At 41.8% G+C, this 21,826-nt stretch overlaps 1 protein-coding gene across 2 annotated transcripts in view; it reads left to right on the top strand.

Annotated features, from left to right (window-relative positions):
• The window catches only part of ICA1 (islet cell autoantigen 1), a 132,091-nt gene that overhangs the window by 71,877 nt on the left and 38,388 nt on the right, over positions 1–21,826 (top strand). For both annotated transcript variants that reach the window (XM_040965095.1, XM_040965096.1), the window contains exons 7-8: positions 18,869–18,994; positions 19,729–19,827. In XM_040965095.1, the coding sequence (XP_040821029.1) occupies positions 18,869–18,994; positions 19,729–19,827 (225 nt within the window). The remainder of the gene's footprint in view (positions 1–18,868; positions 18,995–19,728; positions 19,828–21,826) is intronic.

Genomic DNA, 21,826 nt, shown 5'->3' with positions numbered 1-21,826 from the left:
CACTGAAGCCCAGACCTATAATGCGACAGGCCCAGTCAAGCTGAATGCACTCTGTTTGGAAGTGACCTCTGATTTTTTTCCCATGATCTGCCTACTTTGTTTCTGTTAACCTAATTTTGAACCTTAAATTCAGATTGTCTTCTCTGTCTCCTTTTCTTTTATCTCAAAATTTCATCACAGACATCTCTCATCCATCCCTTCTCTCCACTCTTAAGTAGTGTACCCAGAGCTGCCAGAATTATCTTCCCAAATAACTACCCTCTATTGCCCACTTCTCCACGTAGGACCTTCCGTAGCTCTCAGTTGCTTGAACTATGCAGCTCTCACTCAGGTCGGGCAATGAATTACATGAGTCCAGCCCACTCTCTGTCCCTACTTCCAATGCTCACAGTTCCCAGGAGCCTATTCTCCGAGATGACGATTGGTGACCCTGAGATGGTCCCCTCACCCTTTTACTCCTGTGGTTCTAATTTAACTGTTTTTTTTTTTAAGATTTTTTAAATTACAGAGAGGGACACACACACATCTATTCTCTGGTTTACTCCCCCATTTGGCCACAATGGCTGGAGTTGAGCAAGGTCAGAGCTAGAAGTCACAAGCTCCAGTCCATTCTCTGACACAAGGCAGGAGCCCAAGCTCTGGGCCATCGTCTGTTGCTCTCGAGACGCATTAGCAGGGCATCAGATTGGAAGTGGAGTGCCTGGGACCTGAACAGGCAGCTCTATGGGATGGCTGTGTTGCAGGTGGTGCTCCCTTAGCTATTAATGATGCTTTCATTTGTAAAATATTTCTTTTTGGACAATAGATTATAGAGGATATTGACTGTATTTTGGAGGAGATACTGATTGGCTATGGAGCAAAATGAGAATTCTGGAATTCTCAAGATGTTATACATGTATATATGAAAATTTATAGCACTATAAACTTCATATTTTTATTTAATATATGTGATGATTGAATAAGATATTAAAAAGAAAACTCACAATGAGGAGTTTGAGGAACAGTGGGATGAAGAGCTTAGTCATAAAACATGTTCAAGAAAGCATAGGAAAAAAGTGAATTTTCATAGCATAACTTGTTAGAAACATTTTTTAAAACAGCCATGTAATATGGAGTATCAGTTGTTTGTATAACTGAGTTTTACATTTCTTCATGTTTCAAACATGTAATACCCATCCTAAATATTGAGACTTCTTCTCTATAAAAGAGTTTTTTTTTTAACTGCTTTCATTTTTTCTAAGGAAAATATTTTCATCATTTGGAAGTTAATTTTGGGAACTGCAGCAATAATCTGTTGTTGACATCATTGTTGATGATTAAAGCATCGTAGAAGTATCACATCTTGAGATTGCTGCTATTTGTGCATGGGAATTTTAGACTTTAACCTACTTCCACCATTTTATCTGGAATCATGAGTCACTTAATCAGCCTCCGCTTAAAACTATCTCTGATTGGGCAGGGTAGTTGAGCCTGGGTTATGATACAAAGAGACACTCCAGATTCCACACCAGGAACTGATAGAAGTTTTTACTTTAGTTCACCAATTAGTCCTGGGCTGGTGTCCAGGCTGATGGGGTGGCTCACCTCCAAGAAGTCACTTAAGAGAACCAGGCTGACAATAGCTTCACAATCCTTAGGACCTGCCTTGTAATGTTCCCTGGATTGGGATATTGTAGTCATCCAGAAAGGAAAAGGGGGCTGCAGGAGCATGTCTAAAGGTTGTATGGGCTAGCCTGGAAAGGATGCATGCTGCTTTTCCTCACATGACATTGCAGAGAACTTAGTCTCAAGGCCACAATCATTTTCAGAGGAGTCTGCAAATTCTGAAGGACAGGTGGAATTTGATAATCAGCTGGCCGCCTCTGCCGCAGAAGCACTTGCTTGACATCTGGAAAGCCTGAAATGTTGACAGTGCTGTATGACCAAAGTAGTTATCACTAACACAACGCGTGAATGGACTGGGTATTAGCCAAGAACACAGAGCCCACATATTCTAGAATAGCCAAGCTGGAACAAATTGTGACGAGGTCGTTTCTAGCAGGAAGGGGCAAGAGCGTGTTATAGCAATATGTTAAATATCAGAAAATGTTTTTAAAATGCAGGCCATGGAAAGTTAAAGCAGCTAGACCACTTTCCTTCCTGACATCCAACAATTGCTGTGGCAGAATCTTTTCCTTCAAAAAAAAAAATTTTCCAAGTGATAGAACATCAGTCATAAGATAAAAATAGAAGCCACGCACCCGTGGCCCAAGATGGTGTATACCACTGTGCACCAGTTTGCCTTGACCTTCAGCCATGAGTCAACAAAATAAAGATGTGGTCCCTGTCACAGACTACCTGGAGAATATCAAAGACCATCAATCAAAGCAACAGTGGCCATGCAGTGTGATAATTGTGAGGTAACAGGTGTGCTCCAAGGTGCTGTTGAGAGCAGAAGCAGATACCCACAGTTACCAAGGTGTGCTGCCTAGAGAAAGTAGCAAAATCTGAATCTCTGAGAGTCCCAGAAGGAAAACGAATATGATGTGGATAATGCAGAAAGAAGCTGATGCCTCTAAGAGCTGGGATAATTACCATTGTTTAGTTTTGTTAGAAGCTAGGATAGGAGCAGGAGAAGCGGAAGATAAAGGCCGAGGAAGTGGGCTCAGGCAGATCTCAGAGGTTGCGTATTCAGCTTACAGTCAGGATTTGCTTATGCTACTTCAGGGTTGTCCAGTGACATTTCTGCATGTCTTCTTGGCTGTGCACACTTCACATCCCAAGAACACTGGGTAAGATGTGTTCTCTGTGTTCAGGCCCCACCTCATTGTGGATATGCACCACTCCCAGAAAGGACCATTCCAGCCAGCTCACCTACTGACGGTGTGTTACAGTTACTTAAGAGAATGGCCAACAAGAAGCATAGTGAAACCTACAGAAAAATTAAAATAGCATGTTTGACTTGGACAATGAAGAGCCACAGCAAAATTTTCAGCCTTTTCCATAGCACATACAAAATGAATAAATGATCAAAAGAAAGAGTAATAAATATACAAAGAATGGTATTTGAAAACCACAGGAAGAGAGTAAGCGTTTAGCTAGTGGTTAAGGTACTGGTTAAGAACCTATGCTCCATTCCTGACTGACTCCAACTCCGGCTTCCTGTTCGTGCAGACCTTGCCAAGCAGCATCGTTAGCTCAGGTGCTGGGTTCCTGCCGCCTCTGGAAACCCGGATCGTGTGATCCTGGCTCCCGTCTTTGTCCCTGGCCCAAGACAGCTGTTGCAGCTGTTGCATTTGGGAGAGTCAGCCCTCAGATGGGAGCTTTTGCTATCTTCCTCCCTCTTAAATAAATAATTATTTTAGTTTAAAAAAAAATCCAAGACACACCAAATGGGAATATAAGGCTGTCTTGTAGGTTCTTAGTGTGAGCTACAGTGTATGTCTCTCACAGACAAACTGATAAAGTATGTCCCCCGGGCACAATCCTGTGACCTGAATTAATACTCCTACTAATGATCTGAAAGAGGAAGTGAACCCAGTCAGTTAAATTTTCTGATGACAGAGTTGCTTTCTTAAAGTTAAAAACAGAAAACCAGAAAAAAAAATTTCGCCAGCTGAGCAAACATTAACAATGCTGGGATATTGTGGTAACTGGCTAAATTAATCTGAAATGCATCTGCACACTATATTCTAAGTTACACGATTGTAAATAATTTTGAGCATGTTTATTTCCTCTTGCCATGGAGTGGAAAATAGACGTTTCACTCTTTGAGCCTACATATATTAATGTAGCTGCATAAGTCACATGATAGTTTGTACTTTGATACAAAAATCTGGCAATACACACTTTTAACATTTAGAATGTTTTTGTGTGACGGGTAACAAGGAAAAGGGGCAGGAGAACAAAGTGCTGAAGCCCTCCTTTTGGGTCATATACAGTTAATCTCAGTAAGATTTGGTGTAATTGGGATGGCAACGTGATTTAGTGATTTAAAGGTGGACTTTCACATCCTGGCCCCACCCTTGGCAGGCAAGTAAGTTCTGGTAAGTTGCCTAATGGTTGTGAAACAGTCTCCTTTGTGAGATAGAAATAGCAAGGAAAGTATGCAGTAGGCATGTTGTAAGAATCAAATGAGAAGATAGGCACGCAAGTATAACATGTCATCTCTAAATGGTGCTGGCAGTAATGAGAAAACGGAGCAGTGTCTGAGAAAGTCTCAACAACAGATCAGCAAACAGAGCCTGATGTGCCCTTTGAAGAACAACATCGTGTAGCAGGGAGGGCAAGGCCAGATAAGAGATTTGTTCACCTATTCCAGGATCCATTCCGCTTTCCCTCAAGATCTTGCATACCCGTTCTCAGCAAAGCTTAGGGCTTTAACCTGATTGAAGAGAATCACCAGCTTGCAGCTGATTAACTTCTGAGTCCAGAGGGTAGCAGGGCACACAAGGAAACAGGTGGCTCTTAGCACAGTTTGGTATCTGAAGGGTGTTGCATAGTGTGTTGCCTGCAAAGAGGAGGAAATGGCAGATTCTGCAGAAGAGCGTTGCAGGAAGAGGCTTTGAGAGGCCCAGACCCTTGAGCAGAAAAAATGAGAGAGTGAGTTACCATGTAGACAAGAAGGGAGAGGAAGTGTGAAAAAAGCACGGACGTGAGTTTGGCCTGCGGGGCATGTGTGGCAGTGCAGTGTGCCCACAGCACATGGTGTGTAGGATGTGATGTGGCAGCCAAGGCTGGCAGGGCCTGGTTGTGGAGTTTGTATTTAACACAGGAGAAAGCAACATCCACCTGGGACAGGTCCTGGATCCTGTATCCACAGGTTGCTTTGTTTTCAGAGAGCAGTTTTTTTGTCCCTCTGTGTTCTGCTATGTAAAATGAAAAGAGTTGCCTGGTGAAACAGATCTAAGTTGAGATGCCCTTCGTAAGCGTCCTCTCCTTTCCCCCTTTTCTCCTAGGAAGCAGCTGCAGAGGTCACTAGGTATAACAAACAAAGGAAACACACGGCTCTCTTTCCTGGCAACACAGGGGGCTGGATTGTGGGCCCTCGCTCCATCAGTTTTCAGATGACTGTCTGATAAATGTGTTCCTTTGTGCAGTGTTTTATGATTTCCTAGATAACTGCCCTGCAGCTTGGGTGTGCTGTGTCCTCCGTGACTTTGATTTTTGTTTTGTGATCCGAATGTACTATGAATGTGCACTTCCAAGGAATAGATTTAGGGAAGAAATTTGATGTTGGCTCATGAATGTCTGAAAATGAACATTTGAATGATGTGTTCATGTCCTTTTTGTAATGAATTCATTTGAAAGAGTTCCAGGGCAAGAGGGAAAAAGAGAGAGATCATGACCTGCTGTTTCCCTGCCCAGGTGACTGCAGTGGTCAGGACTGAGCCCAGCCCAAGCCAGGAGCAAGGCGCCTCCTGCAGGTCTCTAACGTAGCTACTGGGGCATGCATTCTTGGGCATCTCCTGCATTTCCCAAATCATGAGCAGAGCACTGGATGGAAAGTGAAGCAGCCAGGACTTGAACAGGTGCCCTTATGGAATGCCAGTATCACAGGTGGCAGCTTTACCTGCTTACAGCACAGTGCTCGCCTCATTCGGCCTCACTTTTTTTTCGTTGGCTGAGGCCCTGAACTTGACAGGTCTGCAAAGTGATTCTGTCTATCTTTAGCAGTCCATTCCAGACTGGAAATACCCTCTCTCTGCCATGTTTAACTACTCCATTCTTCCAACTCCTTATATTGGCAGAACATCTGTATCCTCCTGGCCTTTTTCTAAAGTTTCCAATTCTTTTACTCTATATTTTCCCTAGTAGTCAGGCCAGAAGTTCACACTCTCACGTGCCATGGTGGGAGGGGCACTGCTCAGGTGGCTGTGTTTATTCCCTTCACTATACAGAATGAGTTGTGTCATTCTTGTCAACGTGGGGTAAAAATCCACACTACAATGTGGGAGGAAAGTTTTGTGTACGCATTTCAGTAGCACTCTATTCCAGGGAACTAGAATCATTATAAAAACATAAGGTAAAAAAAAAATGAGTATATAAACAAACTTCCCATAGATATAACCACAATTGTTCAAATCATCATATACTGGTTTACAACACGTGCAATTTTTTTTAAAAATCACCTTTTGAGTTAGATTAAGAGGGTTATATTATCCACTTGTTAATATACTTAGATTCCAGTAAGTCAGGTAAAGCAATTCAGGAAAGTATGACTTAAACGAAACGACCACAGTTCGTAGCACAGACCTTAGCCTGCTCTCCCAGCAGGCCGCGGCCTGCCTGCCTTGCTTGGAGAGTCCGTGCTCTCCTTCCTCCATTTCTCCAAGACTTTGTTCTGATATCGTTTTCTTGGAGAGCTTTTCAAGACTGTCCCATAAAAAACAAAATCCTCTCCCATCCCTCCTAAACTCCACACGTGGGTCTGCTTATGCTGCGGCAATTTTATCATCTAAAAATGGTCACACAGTGTCCGGATTGATGTTCCTGAAAGGAACAGCGGTGAAGGCGGAGCTCCGCTCGGCTCTGCTCGTCGGTGGCGCTTGGAACCGCCGCTGCTCACAGTTCCTGGGAAGCAACAGGAGATTAAGATTTAAGCATTCTGTCAGGAAGACTAAAGCTTGGAATTACCTTGGGTTTATGAAATATTCTCTAACACAAAAATCACTTTTGAGTTTGGGAGCAGTGCGTTAGCTTAGCCCACTCTTGAAAACAGATGGCTTCACATGTTCTGTATTTCTTCTTCGTGTGTGACTGTGAAAACTTCAAAAAGGAGGAACTTTTCCGTATCAAAGATGAGATCATCCTAAAGGACAGTTTGATAGGTAAAATGGGGTAAATATTTGACTCTTTGTCAAAATGCTGTATTGGTTCATTGATTTTTTTTCCCTATGCGTGCCCAATGGAGGTTATGATTTTCTGGCTATTTGTTCATTTGCTGGTTTGTGTGCTATTAGAAAGACAGATTTGAATATGTCTAATGTGTTTTATTTTTTTATTGGACAGTCAGATATACAGAGAGGAGGAAAGACAGAGTGGAAAAGCTTCTGTCCGCCGCGTCACTCCCCAAGCGGCTGCAAGGGCTGGAGCTGAGGCAATCCGAAGCCAGGAGCCTGATTCCTCTTCCGGGTCTCCGATGTGGATGCAGGGTCCCAAGGCTTTGACCCATCCTTGACTGCTCTCCCAGGCCTCAGGCAGGGAGCTGGATGGGAAGCGGGGCTGCCGGGATTAGAACCAGTACCCCTAAGGGATCCTACACTTGCAAGGCAAGGACTTTAGCTGCTAGGCTATTGCACCAGGCCCTCTATTGTGCTTTTACAATCAAACATAAATTTTATTGACACTCATATCATCTCATTTTTGGTTAGTGAGAGTCTCTTCAGATTGACTCCTAAGTCTTTCTAAAATGATCCTAAGTTTTGGTCTTCCCCGGTTTCTGATAAAAGATATTTCATAATTAACAATCTTATAGGGAGCCCAATTAACTTTAAGAGGGGCCTAATAGTGAACGTGATCCTGGTGCAAGGAATGTGAGTTATCGCTAACATTGTTTTTATACCTTGCTGATGCACAGAGCCACTGAATCACAGTTGTATGTGATTTACTCCTTTTGTGTGTGTGAAAATGAAGCGGATCTATCGCTCGAGTGCTCCTCATTGTCCTCCCTCCTGTGTGATTTCATCTTAGCAGCAAAAGCCAAGAAACCAGAACCGCCAAGCCGCAGTGTTACTTTCCCTCCAGCAAGGAAAGTGGTTTGTGAAGTGCATGGACCTCTCCAGCAAACGGACCCTCGGCGTGCAAGTGAGGCTAGCGTGTGCTGGTTGTACATACATACATTTTGTCAACAGATTTAGGTGAATGATGTCCCAGAAAGGGCACGTATGCAAGCGCAGAAATGCTGCCAGTGAGGTTTGCGAAACCAGGGGTGCCAGAAAGGGCAAGCAAACATTGTCCTATGTCTGAAAGAGAAATTTTAGAAACTCAGTATAGTTTATTACATGATCATTCTTAACCAGACCTAGAACTGTTGGCTTTACAGATGCTGTGTTAGCAACTTAAGCAAAAATGTAGTTATTCTAAAGGATAATGGGTTAACTTTAAAAACAACACCAGACTTACCCCGTTTGTTTCTTATGCAAGTCTCTTAATGTCATCTTCAGATAAAAAGAAGAAAATGGGCTACAGACTAGATTTTTTAAAAGACGGGCCCCAGCTGTATGAAATCGTTATATTTGTAGCTGACAAAAATAGATTTTAGAACAAGAACTACTACAAGACATAAAGAATATGTACTAATTTAATAAGGTCAGTTCAGAAAAAGGAAATAATCCAGTTTTTGTACAACTAATAAAATAAATAAGCAAGAACTGATCATTCAGATGAAATGAATAAAACTCTTAAAACATAAAACCATCACATTTTATTCAAATAGAAACAAATAACCTGATAGCTATAGGTACTAATATATCAGATTTATAGTTCTAAAATTCCAGTCCTGTGTGGCTTCACTGGTAAAATGTATTTCCCATCAAAGAAATATTATTAATTACACACAGACACTTCCAGAATATAGAATGAACACTTCCTATTTCATTTTATGATTCCAGCATTAACCCTGACAACAAATCAAGAAAAAAGACATTTCAAGAAGACTGTAAAATATTGCCTTCCGTGAACATGGGAAAAAAATCACAATAATAGCAAAGGAAATGGAAATTGAATTTCTTTTGCGATTGATAGAAATATTCTAAAGTAGCTCTAGTCATGACTACACAAATGTATATTTAGCACCAAATAGATTAATTGTACGGCGTGTGAATTTTACATCAATAAGGCTGTTCAAATATTAATGAACAGAGACCAGCAATATCTACAAAGGGTTATGCGTTTTGATTAAATGTGGTTTATTTATACTCATTTGATATAATTTGCTATATGAATAGACCAAAAGCAAATCATACAATTATCACAAAGGATCCAGAAAATTCATTCGATAAATACAGTATCTGTTTCTCATAAAAATTCTCAACAAACAAGGAGTAGAAACATCCTCAGTCTTATAATGGGCATATGTAAAATCCTACGGGATTTATAGATCACATCTATCCAGGAGAGACTGACTGCTCACCCCTAAGATGCAGGAAGGGTCAGATACGTGTGTCTCACACTAGCTGTGCAACATTGTCATGATTACAATAAGACAAAAAAATGAACAAAATACATATACATTGGAAAGTAAGAAATAAATGTGTCTGTCTCAGAAAACATTGTACTAATACATTCATCCATCTATATAAACTTTTAAAAGTCTTGTAAAATAATGTAGCAAGATCAAGAAGCAAAAATTTTATTTTTAGTAATGAACTGATAATTGTTCAAATGTCTAGGAGTTATAGTAGCTTCAGAAATGTATAATAAATTTAACAAAATATATGCAAGATCTGTGTATCAAAACTTATAGAAAATGACAAAATAATTTAAAATTCCAGTCAATGTAGAACTGTATCATGTTAAGAAAATACTAAGTATCAATTCCTTCTAAAATGCTATAGACTCATTGCAATTCTAATAACATCTTAAAGACTATTTTTACAGAAATTAATAAGTTAATTATAAGATGGTTATAGAAAGTGGAGTTCCTGAAATAGTCAAAATAAATTGAAAAACTTAGAGTTTGATTTTTAGGTGTAGGAAAAATAACAGCAGTGAAGACGGTGTGATGTTGGTAGATACGACAGAAATATGGATCATAGTAATATAAAACAAAGTCTAAAAATAAGCACATACATATGTGGCTAGATGCTATAAATGCCAAGGTGATACAATCGAAAATTGTACGGCTTCTCATCCATGGCCCCAGCATGATTGCATGTTCATTTGCAGGGAAAAACACAGTGAACCTGCAGCCCATCCCACGCTATATACACAAATGACTTAGGAATAGTTTATTAACATACATATGATAGGTAAAATATTGAGTTTCTAGAAGAAAACCACAGGTAAAACTTTGTTATGTGGATTAGGTAAAGGTGTATTGCGGCATGAAAAACAGAAGCCGTGTTTCAAAATTATTAAGAAAGGGCTTGATATGGTAGCACATTAGCTAAAGTCCTCACTTTGAAGGCATAGGGATCTCATATGGGCGCCAGTTCTAATCCCATTAGCCCCGCTTCCCATCCAGCTTCCTGTTTGTGGCCTGGGAAAGCAGTTGAGGACAGCCCAAAACCTTGGGACCCTGCGTTCACATGGGAGACCCAGAAGAGGATTCAGGCTCCTGGCTTCGGATCAGTTTAGCTCCAGCTGTTACAGCCACTTGGGTAATGAACCAGCAGACAAAAGATCTTCTATTCTGTCTCTCCTCCCCCTCTGTATATCTGCCTTTTCAATAAAAATAAATGAATGTTTAAAAAATTACCCAAAAAAAGGCAAATTTTAAAGTTGAAGAATGTTCCAAAGTTGCAGAAAAATGAGACTTCACAAAAATTTCCCAGAAAATGACATTACTTTTTAATTCCACTTCTCCATTTTAAATCCCTTTTCTATGCTTGATAATAGATTTATATTCAGAAGGTATAAAAACTCATACTTTCATAATAAAAAGACAAACCCAAGTTTTTTTTAATAGATTACTAAAGATATATAAGAGCCAATTACCACATGAAATGATCAAAATCATTAATCATCAGAGAAATGGAAATTAAAATGACAGTAACTAGGACTACATAACCACTATAATGACTAGAATTTAAAAGACTGAAAATGCCAAACATGAATGAGGATGTGGAGTCTGGAGTTTGCATTCATTGCTGGAAAGGAATGTAGAATTATACATTCTTGGGAAAATGGTTCCTTGGTTTCTTATAAGCATGGGTTTACTATATGAACCGGCAGTCCTACTCCTAAGTATTCACGTCACGAAGCAGAGAGCATGTCCATGTGAAAGCTTGTCCTAAAATCTTTATGGCAGCTTTATTCAGAGTTGCCTAAAACTGGAAACAACCCAAATATATACAAATCACAATTATAGCATATAATTGAATGCTATGTAGAAGTGAAAAAAAAAAAACCAACCCACTACTACTCTATGCCGTGGATGAGCTCAAAAAGATTATGCTGAAAAAACCCAGCCACAAAAAGTCTAGAAACCACATTGCACAGTGCCATTTATCTGATACTGACAGTAAGCAGGTTGGAAGATGGTGGGGCTGACAAGAAATTGACTGCAGTGGGAACTTTCAGGGTGATTTCCATGTTCTGTATCATGATCTTAGTTGAGTGTTACAGATGTATCTGCTTGTCCAAACACTCATAGAACTGTATACCTGGAATTATAGACCATGGAAGTTGTTTAAAACTAGTGGTGAGGTCGGGCACACCAGTTAGGATGCCCACCAGGAAGGATCCCTTGCTGGAGATCCTGGATTCTCATCCTACATCTTCTCCTGTTCCCAGCTCCCTCATACGCAGTTTGGAGGTGGCAGGCAAAGGCTCAGTGACTGGTTCTCTACCACGCCCAGCTTTAGTGCAGCCTAGTCCCAGCTGTTTCATGTATTTAAGGAGTAAATCTACTTAGTGGAATTGTCTCAAGGTCTCCTTCCCTGTCCTTCTGCCTCTAAAATAAATAAATAAATTTGCTTTTTAAAATTTGGTGCTGGCATTGTAGCAAAACAAATTAAACCACTCCAAGGGAAGCACCCTTACCAGAATGTCTGGTTTGAGTTTTGGCCTCTCCGCTTTTGACCCAGCTTCTTGTCAATGCAGCCTGGAAGGCAGCAGAAAATGGCTGAAGTGAATAAATCCCTGCCACCTCTATGAGATACCTGAAAAGAGTTCCTTGCCCTTGACTCTGTCCTGGACCAGTCCTTGCTGTTTGGGGCATTTGGGGAATGAACCAGAGGATGGCTTCCTCTCTTGCTTGTTCACTCTTTCTTCCTCTCTTCCTCTCTCCCCTTCTCTCTCTTCTCCTTCTTTCCCTCCATCCTCATCAACAACACTTTCAAGAAATAGATAAATATCTTTTTTAAGAAAATAGCCATGATGGTGAGATGATGTAGGCAGTGGTGGCCATCATCTCTCACATGCAGATAAACACTGGGATAATCAACGTTGAAAAAAACCAAACGATTTTTTTTAAAAGATTTATTATTTTTTTATTGGAAAGGCGGATATACAGAGAGGAGAGACAGAGAGGAAGATCTTCCGTCCAATGATTCACTCCCCAAGTGAGCGCAACAGCCAATGCTATGCTGATCCGAAGCCAGGAGCCTCTTCCGGGTCTCCCACGCGGGTGCAGGGTCCCAAGGCTTTGGGCCGTCCTCGACTGCTTTCCCGGGCCACAGGCAGGGAGCTGGAAGGGAAGCGGGGCTGCCGGGATTAGAACCGGCGCCCATATGGGATCCCGGGCGTGCAAGGCGAGGACCTTAACCACTGCGCCACCGTGCCGGGCCCAAAACAAAACGATTTTTATGGACCTGGCACAATAGCCTAGTGGATAAATCCTTACCTTGCATGCCCAGTATTCCATATGGGCATGAATTCATGTCCTGGTGCTCTACTTCCCATCCAGCTCCCTGCTTGTGTTCTGGGAAAACAGTAGAGGACAGCCCAAAGCTTTGGGATCCTTGCACCTGCGTGGGAGACCCGGAGAAAGCTCCTGGCTTCAGATCGACTCAGCTCTGGCTGTTGCAGCAGCTTGGGAAATGAACCAGCAGATGGAAGATTTCTCTTTCTTTCTTTCTCTCTCCTTCTCTCTCTAAATCTGCCTTTCCAATAAAAATGAAATTAAAAAATAAAAATTCTTAAAAAATGATTTTTATTTAATAAATTTGTAGAGTTTTCATGTGAATGTCCAAGAAGGCAAACATGAGCCACCTGGTTTAGTTCTCTATTGGTTCCAAGCAACAGAACTCTTTTTTGAGTAGGCCGAGGCAAAGGAAGAAGTTATTTAGAAATCCCGTTTTACCACTGAGGGGCAGAAGGATCCAGGAGCCAGAGTTCTACCAGGGCATGCTAAGCATCTCTTCTGTGCTTCTCTCTGTCACCTTTATTTTCTCAGACCAATGTTCTTCCCTTGGAAAGAAACTCAGATGCCAGGAATTTTTTCCTCTCTTTAGCCACTAGAGAAGGACTCGGGCTTTTTCTCTCTACTCGCAAATTCAGAAACCCTAAGCTGGGGCTTTGATCACCCAGTTGGAATCAGGAGCCTTTCACTGCATTAGCCATGTGACCCATTACAATTGATTCAGTTTGGGTCAGGATGCTCTCCTGAACCAATCAGTAGGAATCTCTTGAAAAGCACACACGTCCCAATGAAACTAAAATGTTAAAGGGAAAGAATTTTGTTTTTCAAGATGGGCTAAGGGGCGATCCAAAAGTAGGTAGTTCCTGAAGTCCACTCTTTAGCTCATTGCATACATGCATGGCACATACACAGCCATTTTCACATACATTTTTTTTTGCATGAAACAACATCAAAATTGCTCCTCCATCAATGGGTGAATATGTGATAAGTACAGTAAGTATTTGTTGAAGTGACTCAGCAGGGGCCAACATCATGGTTATGTCAGGCTAAACGGCTGCCTGCAATGTCAGCATCCAGTATGGAAGCCTCTTCATATTTCACTGCTGCACTTCCTATCCAGCTCCCTGGGAAAAGCAGCAGAGAATGGCCCAAGTAGTTGGGTCCCTGCTGCCCATGTGAGAGACCTGGATGAAGCCCTTGGCTCCTGACTGGCTTGGCTTAGCCTTGGCCATTGTTGCCATCTGTGGAGTGAACAAGTAGATGGATGATTTTTCTGTCTATCTTCATCCCCTCTCTCTGTAATTCTGACTTCAAAAAAATAAATAAATAAATCCTAAAAATAAAAAGGTCTTCATTGTTTTCAGACTGCTCCTAGGATGAAAACTAAACCTGAATACATTGAGGCCCTCTTCCATCATGTACATCAACCACTTCACCTGCCTCCTCTTGTTCCACCCACCTGTCTGTTTTTAGCAAGCCAACTGCATCAGCCTGTGATCCATTCTGGGATCTGCCTTATTGTCCTCCAGCCCGGAGCCTTTACATATGCCCCCGACACACGCACGTTCACCGATTACTCTGCACTCTGCTCAGTCCTCCAGGGCAGATGCTGAACACCGTGTTCTCAGCTCACGTCCTCTGGATCAGATTCTTGGTTAAATGTTTTTGTGGGGCTGCGGAGCTCTTGCTCTAAGCACCTCGTTCAATGTGCAGTATACCTCCGATGATATTCCCTGACAGTGTCACAAGGGCAGGAATCATCTCCAGTGCTGTGTGCTGCTACCAGTGTATGAAAGATAGTAGATACCAGCTGAATTAATTGAGAGAGGGCGCAGAACTGTCTTTCAAAAGAAGATAGAAGAGTGAGAGTGCAGTGGCTAGTTTTGTTTTGTTCTCAAAAGAAACAAAATACGTGTCAGGGGAGGGGAGTGAGGCAAAAATATAAAACCACCATCAGCTGATACGGTTGTCAGGTAGGATAAAGGCCTTTCCCACTGTGGAGGAGCAGACTGAACTACAAGGACAGACAGCTTTGACTGCATACTGTGGGGTTCAAGTTAGGGCCAAGGGGACTTTCTGGTTAGGAAGAATAGGAACAGGGAAGGACCCCACAAATCTGACTGTGAAAGTATTGCCACCATCTCCCACAAACTGAATTTCTGTGGCCTGAGCAACACAGGACCCAAACTATAAAAGGCGTTGATATGCAGGGTCAGCTCCTGAGATTGGAAAATATGAGAAAAAAAGGGGGACGTGACAACCCTAAGAAGTAAACAAAGGGCACATTTCTTGGAGAATTTTCTTCATAGAACCTTGAAAACCACAGGAGTTCGTTCCAATGTTTATGTAATTGGATAAAGTGTATCTGGACTGGCGAAGAATGATAACCCAAATGTTTCTCACTTAAGTGCATCTGGAGGTGTATGAAATTATACTGTTGATGGTAGCTAGGGCGTGACTGCGTCCTGGGGCTGCAGGCTGGAACAGACATGGAGCACAAAGTATTAAATGAACTCTACTGTATTCAAAATGCCCAGCAGTGTCACATTCTCCTTGTTTGGCAGCAAGAAGGCTCAGCATTTGGAAACTCAGCAGTGAATTAAGTATTTTAATAATCATTGTTGACACACAAAGCATATGGCCTTCCAGAACTTACTGGGTCAAGTGTTGAAGTTGTGTTATGGGTTTCTAAATTTATAAAATCCAAGCAAAATTAATTTAAGACACAGTTCAAAACTATATTCATGATATTTTTGTCATGACCAAATTAAATAAGCTACCACCTAGCATGTAAACTTATCTTTGAGTAATTAATTTATTCCTATAAAGAAAAAAGGCATAATTCACATCCCTGCGAAAAAAAATCAGTTGACATATAATTAGAAACTCTGGAACATTATTACAGTGGACCAATTGTATAGATGCTTATTATCCATCCTTGTTATGCTTTGAGACCCAGTACGCTCTATCAGAAGCCTTCATGGTCTTGTTCTTATGATTTAAATCAATAATCCACAGCCACAATGGTTGTGAAATCACAAGCATTGCACTCAGTGGCTTCCACTAATAAGCATTTTTATTGCTCACAGATCTGTGAGTTAGCAGCACAGTTCTTATCCCGGTGGAGTCATTTGGGTGGCCGTGGTCAGGTGTGGGGCAGTAAGGGGCTGTACTGAAAATGGCTGGGCTCCCTCACATGTCTGCAGTCAGCTGGTCAAAGACTAATCTGTTACACAGCTGGGGCCTCCCTGTCATATCTCTTGCATGCAAGTATTTCTTGTACCCATCTAGCCTGGGAGCCATTCCCATGACCATCATAGGAAAGCCAGAGCAAAAGCAGAGGCAATTTTGACAAGCTTCTAGTGCTGAATTTTTGTTAGCTTCTCACTGGCCAAAGCGAGCCACATGGTAACAGGGTATTACAAAGTTAGGGGGTGAAAGGGTAGGATGTAGAGTGGCAGATCTTGGGCTTTAGTGATGTCATCCAACAGCTTGTCTGTGTTTCACTTAGTTCTGTTTCACCATTTTCCTTCATTACAGTGTGGTTGCTAACTTTGTCCTTTCTAAAAGCCTGAGAGGTCCTTACGCCCATGGGCATTTATTCCCAAATGGTTACTGATTGCCCATCCGCTGGCTCATTCCTTCTCAACACCGCAGTGCCTCGTGCTGGTCCTGACATGTAATGGAGCTTAGCTCATGTGTGTTAAATGAAGGCACACATGAACACTTGCACCCCTATATCTGTTTCCTCCCCTTCAAGGGAGAAGGCTGTGGTAGATGTTTTGCAGGAGTGCAGTGGTGGTTGCATTCTGAGCAGCTGGTGACCACAGTGGTCCTGCAGTGAGGCTCTCAGCTGGTGAGTGACATCCCTTTCAGGCCCTCCCTCTGGCACTCTAGAGCACAAGTTTTATTTCTTTTCTCTCCTTAATTCTCTCAAAGAAAAGCACTTAGCTCATCCTAGACACTTTGTATGCTCGGCGCTCCAAGTAGCTTACACTGAAGTACCCACTGCAGAGTGCGTGATGCTCCAGCTATGGGCTCAGTGGAAGCCCACAGTACGGTCAGTTTGAGAGGAGCAAAATAGCTACTGACCTCTGATTTTTTCAGTTCTGTAGAACATCATAGAGTAACTGCTATGTAGTTATACCCAGTGGGTGTAAACCACTTAAGAGTATTAATTCTGTCATGATGTTATATGTACTGCTTCGTTCTTTTCTCTAAGTCTATAAACTTCTCAGGACTAAGTTGTTTTTCCAGATAAAATTGTAATTTTGACCCTCTTCATTTTCAAGGGGGCTTGAAAGTAGCTTGAACGCTTGCTTGGGAGGCTTTGGTGCTCAGGCAGACTGGGTCAGACACTGCACTAAGTTACTTGCCCTTGCAGAACCTCGCAGTCCTTACCAGTAAGAGAAAAAATGACAGCAGCTAAAATAAGATCATTGAATTTATTGTTACTCTGTAGTTCTCTGTAATTTTATAAGCTGTAAATGTTGGTGTTATTAGTGGTAAAAAATCTGTACACTTTATATCAAATATAATTGTGCCCCCTTTATAATTTAGCTTTCCCCAGTTTCAATCATCTATGATTGGATTGGTTCAAAATGTTAAATGGAAAATATCCAAAAATAATAAATTGTTTTTTACAAATACATGTTATTCTGAAGAGCATAATGAATTCTCACACTGTGAGAGACAGTGTGATAGAGTATAGGAAAGAAAGAAAGAGAGAGAGAGAAAGCAGAGAGAGCTTCCATCTGCTCACTGCCCCCTCTCCCCCAAATGACAGTAACGATCAGGGCTAGACCAGGCTGAAGTTAGGATTCAGAAACCAGGATCTCCATCCAGGGCTCCTACATGGGTGACAGGGTCTGATTAATCAGGCCGTCATCTGCTGTCCCCACCCCAACTCCCAGGCACACGAGCAGAGAGCTTGATTACAAGCAGAACAACCAGGAATTAAAGTGAAACTCTGTTACGAGATGACAGTGTTGCAAGCAGCCGATTAAACCACTGCACCACACCACCAGCCACAGTCAACACTTCTGTGCTTTAAGATATAATCAAATGCCTTAGTTTTCAAATGTCCTGAAGACTTTCTTCGTTGAGTCAGGAAATGCATGAGTGTCTGCTCTGTGGCAGGTTGCTGGGCTGGCGGAAAGTCGGACCTTGTGCATGTCCCCCAGGATCCTGTGGTGAAGGAGCAGGTCATCCAAAGCCCAGTGTCACTTCCAGTTGCCAGTTACCTACCTAGTGTCCACAATTTCATCATTACCTGAGACAGGTTCATAGCTGAATTCTTAAAAGCTGAATATCTTAAAAAGATAGTTTTTGGTATGTCAGTTAAACTTCAACAAAGTGTTAAAAAGGAAAAAAAAAAAAACTGCTTCACTTTCCTTGATCACAATATGACTTGGGAAAGAAAAGAATTCCCTGCCCTGGTCCACTCCCCAAAAGCCTGCAACAGCTAGGGCTGGGCTAGGTCGGAACCTGGATCTGGGAATTCAATCCAGATCCTCCATGCCCTGCCTCCCAGTGGAGGCTGGAGTCTGGAGCAGAGCCATAACTTGAAACCAGGTGCATGGGTACAGATGGGAGCATCCCAGACAGTCTCCTGAACTAGCAGACTGAACAGCTTCCTCCAGCTCACAATTGTTAATGCAGTTGCATTAAATTTTAATTCTGCTTTACTATGAAATATACAACAGGCATGTCTGAATCTTTTCTTGGCCTTCGCTTTGTCCCTAGATTTTCTGTTGGTTCAGGGACAGAGGCAGATTACTAGTGTACATAACTCAATACAAGGAACTTTAAAAATGATCAGGGAGCAGGCAGTTTCTTTAGGAAATGTCAGAATTTCCTCCTGTGTTATCCTGCGTTTGCTCCTTGAACAGTGGCAAGTCATGTGAAATCCAAACCAAGAATGTAGATTAGTAGTGGCTTGCTTGTGGCAGTGTTCATGTCCCTGTCTTCACAAACCTGTCCCTTTATGCATGAGAGAACACTAGGAAATCTGAGTAAGACGTGTACGGGAACACAACTCCAGGGAAATACAGGAAACCAGTGGAACTACCACCATCACTTGCCACCCTGGCCAACTGCAGAATTCGCCACACTGTGCCCAGTTTGCCTTCAGAAGAAAGGAATTTTAACAAAAGAGTAAGGAAAACGCAATTAAGGTGTTAAGTCCACTGGGAAGGAGGCACAATGAGCTGGGCTTTGACTTCAGATATTTGGAGGCAAAGAGTGACTATAGGATTTTTTTTTTTATCTGGAGTTTTCAAATAATAAAGAGTGGAGCCCGCTGCTGGACTTCCCTCAGGTACAAATTTGACTAATCCAGAAATGATTCTTTGGCTTTCACAGGTACAGACACAGGTACGTCTTGCAAAAAAAAACTTTGACAAGCTGAAGATGGATGTGTGTCAAAAAGTGGATCTTCTTGGAGCAAGCAGATGCAATCTCTTGTCTCACATGCTAGCAACATACCAGGTAACAAAGTGATATTTGTTATGCTGAACAAAGAGTCCTTGAGGCATAGATTAATGCATAAAGGATGTTTGAGCAAAAAATCGCTTTTGACATTTTCAGGATGCCATTCTCATAATTTACTCCCCACGTCTCTGTCTTCTAGGGTTCTATGGTTTTATTCAAACCAAGTATCTATTCCCTATACATACATTGTAATTTTATACATCCTTGTATTTACTTAAGGGGTCTGCTGAGCGTGGGTTGCCAATTGCTGTGTATTGTTATAAATATAAAAGACCAGGTTCCATGTCCTCGAAGAGCTTGCAGTTTAGGCAGAAAACAGACAATCTGACAATATTTCCTAAACCTCTAGGACAGAAAATACTAAGTAAAAAAAGTTCTAAAAAGGTTCATGAGGCTTTCAAAAAGGAAAACTCAAACAGTTGAAGAATATTTAAAATAGATGATTACTGATGAGAGTGGATTCTGGAAAATGGATTCAGTGATACAGAAAGAATCCAGAGGGAAGGGTCCCAGGTGAAGAGAACTGTGTAGGACATGGGAGGCAGTGCTTGAGGGAAATGGAGCAGTTAGTTAAACCCCTGGGGTGCCTGGGGACCTAATGGGAAACTAGGGTGCTGAAATGAGATGGACTCCTCCAGCAGAGGATCTTGGAAGCTGTGTACATTCACGCTTGTCCAGGGCCTGCAACTCAGCATTCAAAACATAAACAGCTTTAGTGCTTTTCTTTCCAGACTACCCTGCTTCACTTTTGGGAGAAAACTTCTCACACTATGGCTGCCATCCACGAGAGCTTCAAAGGCTACCAACCCTATGAGTTCACCACATTGAAGGTAGGAAAGCCGAAAGCAAAGCTCCACTGTAGTATGCATCATACTCCAAGACTCCAGATGTCCAAGAGAGAGGCACACCACACAGCAGGGTCTGGCCTCCGACTTGAGATTCATGATAGCCATACACAAATGCAATTCAAAACCCCATATGGAACCCTAGAATCCCTGGCACTGGGTGATCTCCTCAATAGCGGTGAATGTTTCGGCTCCTTTACAATACTTGTTCATGGCTGAAGAGAAGGTTGCAATAAACTGCACACGTGGTTGCTTTTGAATTACTAAATCCAAATATATATTCCTTCTTTTGCTTACTTTGAAAAAAAAAAATTCTATCCTGAGAGTACCATATAAAATTCTTCTATAAAACTACAGCAATTTTCTAATTGAAGAATCAACAAACTCGATGGTTTCTTAGAAGAGACAGAAGCACAGAATCTGAATCTCAGTATTGAAACTGAATATAAAATTATTTTTCTCCCTAATAGTTGCTGGGAATGAAAGCATATAGAGATAAGGAAGTGATTTTGCTTCCAAAAGAATTTTAACAATGGTGAGAGAACAATGAGTGCTTTGTTAACAGGTTGTGTCTTGGAAAGAGGAGAGCAGCCGGGCAAGAACTAGCTAAAGTTCACCTGGAGATTGCCTTACTTGTCATTTGTCGGGCAGTTCGTGCCCTGATGCCTTGCTTGACAAACCTAAAGAGCTGTTTTGTTTGTATGTTTTGTTTTTTCCATAAAATGTTTCTCTAATTTTAAGTTATTTATAAAGTACTAAGATGCTTTTAGATCTTTTAAGGTGCTAGTGGTTAAATTGAGGGTCCCACAAGGAACTCAGGAGAGACCCCCCCACCCTGAAATCCAGTCAGGTCACCACACAGTTCCTCTGGTTATCCTCCCAGCAGCTCACTTGCACGTTGTCGAGGCTGACTCACAGGCCGTCTGGTAAAAACCGTCAGTTGTTGTGTTGTTCTGCTCTGCAAACTCTTAGCATCGACAGGAAGGGTCTCATTTTTCTGAGAGTCCTTCTTTGTCCAGCTAAGTGTTTGCACACAGGAGCCTGCAGCCTTCCCCCTCGCACCGATGGTCCTACGATTCCTCGTAAGGGCTGCATTTCTTCTCTGATCTATTGCTGCTTTCCGTACCTTAGGAAGCAGCCCTAATAATCACAATGGACTGATGAAAATTATAGCACACTATTCACAGTTCTCACATGGTTTGAGCAGAATCTCCTGGGTCACCATGGTTTGGGGGCAGGAATATACATGAGGTGTTATTTTGTGTGCCATTTCAAAAGTTATCGGTCCTTTAAATGAAAATTATGTCAGTCAGCCAAGTAAAGGAACAGCCTTAGGTTTATGTTAATTATGTATAAAATGTGACGTGAAATTGAATGGATGCCACAGTCCTGGAAAAACCTATATCCTTGGCCTCCTATGTTGGGGAAAGCATGGCTTTTTAATATTCACCATGACATTCACCCTGCAAAGAGTCAACTGATGATGTTCGGGTTTCTAGGTGGAGAATTCCGTGAGCATTTGCCCACAGTGGTTCTGGACATAGTTACACACATGTTGGGTAGGTGATTGTCCTCACCTTGCGCATCCTGGGATGACAGCTTCCATAACAGCCCATGGATTGACTGTGATGCACTCCTGGCAGTATGTCAGTTGAGTTATAATCAAGTTGTAGTAACATTAAGCATGTGTCCAGAAGCAAATCTTACATGACCTGTACTTTGAATGCCTCTCTATAATACTGCTCATCTGAGTTTTCAGCCATGTCTTATTGCATTAGAATCTCAAGCTGAGACCTGATTTCTTTATGTGGCCTCAAATGTGATGTAGTTACTGCAGTTAGGTATATCACATATCGTATTGTATGCAAAAAAACATGAAAACCAAAGCCATGAAAACTGGGGGTATTATCAAGATATGCCCTGTGCTTTTAAGCTTTTTATTTTATATGAGGTGTACATGCACTTTTCTTCTGAGTGGCACTAC

Source organism: Ochotona curzoniae, unplaced genomic scaffold (genome assembly GCF_017591425.1).
Source record: "Ochotona curzoniae isolate NIBS_2020 unplaced genomic scaffold, NIBS_Ocur_1.0 scaffold_3835, whole genome shotgun sequence".
NCBI classification, from domain to species: Eukaryota; Metazoa; Chordata; class Mammalia; order Lagomorpha; family Ochotonidae; genus Ochotona; species Ochotona curzoniae.
The sequence above is the reverse complement of the archived record's forward strand: the minus strand, read 5'-3'. Positions and strand labels throughout refer to the sequence as shown.